Raw genomic sequence first — 6,000 nt, 5'->3', positions numbered from 1 at the left:
TGCATTAGTGCGTGTGGCATGGGCAGCTTACACATCTGGAAAGACACCATCAATACTGAAAGGTATATCCAGGTTCTAGAGCAACATATGCTCCCATCCAGACGACGTCTCTTTCAGGGAAGACCTTGCATTTTCCAACATGACAATGCCAAACCACATACTGCATCAATTACAGCATCATGGCTGCGTAGAAGAAGGGTCCGGGTACTGAACTGGCCAGCCTGCAGTCCAGATCTTTCACCCATAGAAAACATTTGGCGCATCATAAAACGGAAGATACGACAAAAAAGACCTAAGACAGTTGAGCAACTAGAATCCTACATTAGACAAGAATGGGTTAACATTCCTATCCCTAAACTTGAGCAACTTGTCTCCTCAGTCCCCAGACATTTACAGACTGTTGTAAAGAGAAAAGGGGATGTCTCACAGTGGTAAACATGGCCTTGTCCCAACTTTTTTGAGATGTGTTGTTGTCATGAAATTTAAAATCACCTAATTTTTCTCTTTAAATTATTCATTTTCTCAGTTTAAACATTTGATATGTCATCTATGTTCTATTCTGAATAAAATATGGAATTTTGAAACTTCCACATCATTGCATTCCATTTTTATTTACAATTTGTACTTTGTCCCAACTTTTTTGGAATCGGGGTTGTACTGTAGAGCTCATTTATATTAAAAGGGGCATTGATTTTTTTTGAAATCATCAAATGTCTCATCTCATTATCTCTGGCTGCTTTATCTTGTTCTACAGGGTCGCAGCCAAGCTGGAGCCTATCCCAGCTGACTACGGGTGAAAGGCGGGGTACACCCTGGACAAGTCGCCAGGTCATCACAGGGCTGACACATAGACACAGACAACCATTCACACTCTCATTCACACCTACGGTCAATTTAGAGTCACCAGTTAACCTAACCTGCATGCCTTTGGACTGTGGGGGAAACCGGAGCACCCGGAGGAAACCCACGCGGACACGGGGAGAACATGCAAACTCCACACAGAAAGGCCCTCGCCGGCCCCGGGGCTCGAACCCAGGACCTTCTTGCTGTGAGGTGACAGCGCTAACCACTACACCACCGTGCCGCCCTCCCGGGAAATCCAAATGCCAAGTTTTTTGAGAGGCGGACCAATTTGCCTCAAATGGCTTGATTTCAACTGAATTTTTCTGGTATTGCGCAAGGTAAAAAAAATTGCACAAATTGCAAAATGTGACAGATATTTGACCAAAGTTTAATATAAAATAGGAGAATTACAGAGCGGCACGGTGGTGTAGTGGTTAGCGCTGTCGCCTCATAGCAAGAAGGTCCTGGGTTCGAGCCCCGTGGCTGGTGAGGGCCTTTCTGTGTGGAGTTTGCATGTTCTCCCCGTGTCCGCATGGGTTTCCTCCGGGTGCTCCGGTTTCCCCCACAGTCCAAAGACATGCAGGTTAGGTTAACTGCTGACTCTAAATTGACCGTAGGTATGAATGTGAGTGTGAATGGTTGTCTGTGTCTAGGTGTCAGCCCTGCGATGACTTGACGACTTGTCCAGGGTGTAACCCGCCTTTCGCCCGTAGTCAGCTGGGATAGGCTCCAGCTTGCCTGCGACCCTGTAGAACAGGATAAGCAGCTAGAGATAATGAGATGAGATGAGGAGAATTACATTGATCTTGCTCCTGGATTTACCCGTGATATGCACTTTAATCTTTAAGACTGCCACTGAGACTGGATGGCAGCAGAGAATGAAATGACAGAAAATGAAATGACGCCTGTGTGTTTTTTGTCTTAGTTGATGCAGGCTGCAGAGGGGAAGTTTAATCCAAAGGTTCATGTGAAGTACGACTGGAATCTTCGACTGGAGGACATGGATGAGAGTGACGATGATCTTGACGACAAGGTGTGATATTCCACACCCCACTTTGCTCTAGTAATTTTCCATCCTCTGGAAAAATAGACATTTTCTGTCTAAAGCCATACACAATTAAGCACACAATCGTGTTTTTGCCTCACCTCTTCTCTTCCTCAGCCAAGCCCAATTAAGAAAGACCGGAGACCACAGAGTTTCTGTCACTCATCCAGCCTGTCGCCTCATGATAAGCTCTCCCTCCCGGCTTTCTCTGGCCAGCGTGATAAACCGCGCCTCTCCTATGGCATGTTCACCAATCAGATGTACAGTGTTTCCACGGACTGTCCCTCCTCTCCTGTTAGTGATGCACCAACTCTACCACCCAGGAATGCAGGAAAAGGTAAAACAGACTTCAAGAATGCACCAGTCGCTGACATTATGGAAACAGCAAGCACAAAAGTTTGCGTCCTCTTCTGCTACAAGTGATCTTTAGGCTGCCTACAGATGATGTCTTTTCAACTATTGGAGCCTGTGTTGTTCAGCCCATGACCTAGAAATCAAAGTCTTTCATCGTAACAATGCATTAATTCCCTAAATGTGGTCTAGAACAGGGCTTTTCAAAGTGTGGGAGAGTCAGTCCCCCCTCAGAGAGCAAATAAACAGCAGCGCCCCCCTTACAATTTTTGTTGTTGCTATACTTAAATGTTCCATTTGTATTTAAAAAAATGGTTGTTATACACATTTTTATTTTTTCTTTTACACATTTTAAACATCTGTGCTTTTTAAAACCTCTTTTTTTTTTTTTACACATTTTAAACATCTGTGCTTTTTTTTAAAACATCTTGTTTTACACATATTAAACATATGTGCTTTTTTTTAAAAACATCTTGTTTTACACATTTTAAACATCCGTGCTTTTTAAAACCTATTTTTACACATTTTAAACATCTGTGCTTTTTAAAACCTCTTTTTTTTTTACACATTTTAAACATCTGTGCTTTTTAAAACCTATTTTTTTTACACATTTTATACATCTGTGCTTTTTTAAAACATCTTTTTTTACACATTTTATACATCTGTGCTTTTTTAAAACCTATTTTTTTACACATTTTAAACATCTGTGCTTTTTTAAAACCTATTTTTTTTTACACATTTTAAACATCTGTGCTTTTTTAAAACCTATTTTTTTTACACATTTTAAACATCTGTGCTTTTTTAAAACCTATTTTTTACACCTTTTAAACATCTGTGCTTTTTAAAACATCTTTTTTTTTACACATTTTTAACATCTGTGCTTTTTTAAAACCTCTTTTTTTACACATTTTAAACATCTGTGCTTTTTAAAACCTCTTTTTTACACATTTTACACATCTGTGCTTTTTTAAAACCTATTTTTTTTACACATTTTAAACATCTGTGCTTTTTTAAAACATCTTTTTTACACATTTTAAACATCTGTGCTTTTTAAAATCTCTTTTTTACACATTTTAAACATCTGTGCTTTTTAAAAAAATCTTTTTTTTACACATTTTAAACATCTGTGCTTTTTTAAAACATCTTTTTTACACATTTTAAACATCTGTGCTTTTTAAAACCTCTTTTTTACACATTTTAAACATCTGTGATTTTTAAAACATCTTTTTTACATATTTTAAACATCTTTTTAAAACGTCTTTTTTACACATTTTAAACATCTGTGCTTTTTAAAACGATGGTTATGTATGTAACCGCGGTTCTATGAATTTCGGATGACCACCAGAGGCGGTGCTTAAAGCACCTGGATGTTCATCACATGCGCATGCAGTTCGAGTGTATATACCAACAAAGTCGCTTGCGACAGGGGTGACGTATGCCGCTGCACCAGTACTTACGGTGCGTTCACCCCGGAAGCGTTCTCTTGGCAGTCTTCTCGTCAGCCTTCCGAGTGACGGCCAAGCTCTGGCGGTCATCCGAAATTCATAGAACCGCGGTTACATACGTAACCATCGTTCTATTTCATTTCTCCTGACTTCCAGAGGCGGTGCTTAAAGCACCTGGATGACTAATACCAACAGGGTCACGAGGAAGACCTACTTACCCTACGAACGGCTGAAAAGGGTGGCTGTGGCCAGTGGATTGTGCATGGCCACATTAAGCCTATAAAACCTTGCAAACGTGCAAGTTGAGACCCATGAGGCAGCGGCGCAGATATCAGAGAGTGGAACTCCACGTAGAGCCGTCCATGATGCAGCCACACTCCGAGTGGAGTGGCCTCGGATGTGGGGAGGGACCAGGAGGCTGCTGCTAGTGTAGGCATGGCTAATGACCTCCACGATCCAGTTCGATATTCTCTGTTTGGACAACGCGTGGCCATGCCTATGTCCAGTGTGACACACAAACAGTGCATCCGACTGTCGGAATGCAGCAGTCGCTTCAATGTATGTCCTCAGTGCTCGAACTGGGCAAAGAAGGACATGATCTTGGCCCTGCTCATTCTCCTCAGGTGGTGGTCTGAAGGCTTCCAGGCTGAGGGGCTGATTGGTGTACGAAGAGGAGAAGTTCTTGGGCAGAAACGAAGGATTAGGCCACAATGTTACACCCGTGCCATCGGGGCTCCATTGTAAGCACTCCTGGCCGATAGACAGGGCATGTAGTTCACCCGCTCTCTTAGCCGACGCCATAGCTAAAAGGAATGCTGTCTTTAAAGATAGCCACTTGAGCTCTGTCCCCTGTAGGGGTTCAAATGGAGGTTTACACAGTGCACTTAAAACCAGAGGCAAGTCCCAAGCTGGTCTTGGACTGCATTGAGGGGGTCTTATGCGCTGAGCACCTTTAAGAAAGCGGCTCACCAGTGTGTGGGATCCCACAGTCAGCCCATCTACCTTCTTGTGCATTGCGGATATAGCCGCTACATACACCTTGATGGTGGAAGGTGCAAGGCCCTCATCCAGACGAGACTGTAAAAAGCTGAGAATCACTGGTATCGGGCAACATGCCGGTTCCTGATGGTGTGCTTGGCACCAACTCACAAAGAGCTTCCACCTATTGGCATAGAGCGCATTGGTGGAAGGTGCGTGGGAACACTGGATGGTCCGCACAACGGTCGACTCACATTCTGCTAGCAGTGGGTCGGGCCCTACAGAGGCCACACCCACAGCTGCAACCGTGCTGGATTCGGATGCCAAATTTGACCCCCCATCTGTGAGAGGAGGTCCATCCGTGCAGGGAGACACCAAGGCTCCTTGTGCAGCAACCCGTACAGGGTAGGGAACCAGACTCTCCCCGGCCAATTGGGGGCTATCAACAGCACCCTGTGACCCTCCTTGAGGATCCTCTCGAGAGTGGGCAGAATTAGCGGGAGTGGTGGGAAAGCATACAGGAGCTGCTGTGGCCACTTGTGTACCAGTGTGTCTTGGCCCAAGGGGCTTGACGTTTCTTTCAGTGCAAACCACAGGGGACAATGTGTCGTGGCCTGGGAGGTGAAAAGGTCCACCTCTGCCCTGCCGTATCGCAGCCAAATGCTCTGCACCACTTCCGGGTGCAGCTTCCACTCCCCCGGGTCAGGGTTCTGTCGTGACAGAAGATCCGCAGCAGTGTTCCTCACTCCCGGTAAATGCATTGCCCTCAGGCTCACCAGACGAGGATAAGCCCATGTCAGCAGGTGCCGAGTGAGCTTCAGGGAAGGTAGTGACCTGGTGCCGCCCTGGTGGTTTATATGATAGACCACAGATGTATTGTCGGTCCTTATAAGGACATGCCGACCCGCTAAAACTGGAAGGAAATGTTTCAGGGCGAGGAAGATGGCCCGCAGCTCTAACACATTGATGTGTTGTCCCCGCTGTTGTGGGGCCCATATGCCCCGGGCAGTCCTGCACTGCCACACTGTGCCCCAGCCGATCAGTGATGCATCGGTGGTGACTACTTCTCTGCGAGAGGGTATGGACCCCATGGGGACCCCCCGCATTAGAAAAGAGCGCTCTCTCCATGGGTGTAGACATGAGGAGCAACTGGCCGTGATTCTGACTGACCTGTGCCTGTGATGTTGTGGATGTAAACCAAGGCTGTTCATCCAGATTTGTAGAGGCCTGAGTGTGAGGAGGCCCAATGGAACTACCGACGAGGCTGCGGTGAGCATACCTAGTAGTGTCTGGAAAGACCTGAAGGTCAGGGTTCGTCCCTTCCTGAAGCGATGTAAC

General features: G+C 45.3%; 1 protein-coding gene across 1 annotated transcript in view; it reads left to right on the top strand.

The window, feature by feature from the left end:
• Positions 1 to 1,715: 1,715 nt before the first annotated feature.
• The window catches only part of LOC132867612 (arf-GAP with SH3 domain, ANK repeat and PH domain-containing protein 1-like), a 46,257-nt gene continuing 41,972 nt past the window's right edge, over positions 1,716 to 6,000 (top strand). The window contains exons 1-2 of the mRNA XM_060900593.1: positions 1,716 to 1,876; positions 2,006 to 2,307. Coding sequence (XP_060756576.1) covers positions 1,772 to 1,876; positions 2,006 to 2,307 — 407 coding nt within the window. The 5' untranslated portion in view covers positions 1,716 to 1,771. The remainder of the gene's footprint in view (positions 1,877 to 2,005; positions 2,308 to 6,000) is intronic.

This window comes from Neoarius graeffei, chromosome 19 (assembly GCF_027579695.1).
Source record: "Neoarius graeffei isolate fNeoGra1 chromosome 19, fNeoGra1.pri, whole genome shotgun sequence".
Classification (NCBI taxonomy): Eukaryota; Metazoa; Chordata; class Actinopteri; order Siluriformes; family Ariidae; genus Neoarius; species Neoarius graeffei.
Note: the sequence above shows the minus strand (reverse complement) of the source record. Positions and strands in the feature narration are given on the sequence as shown.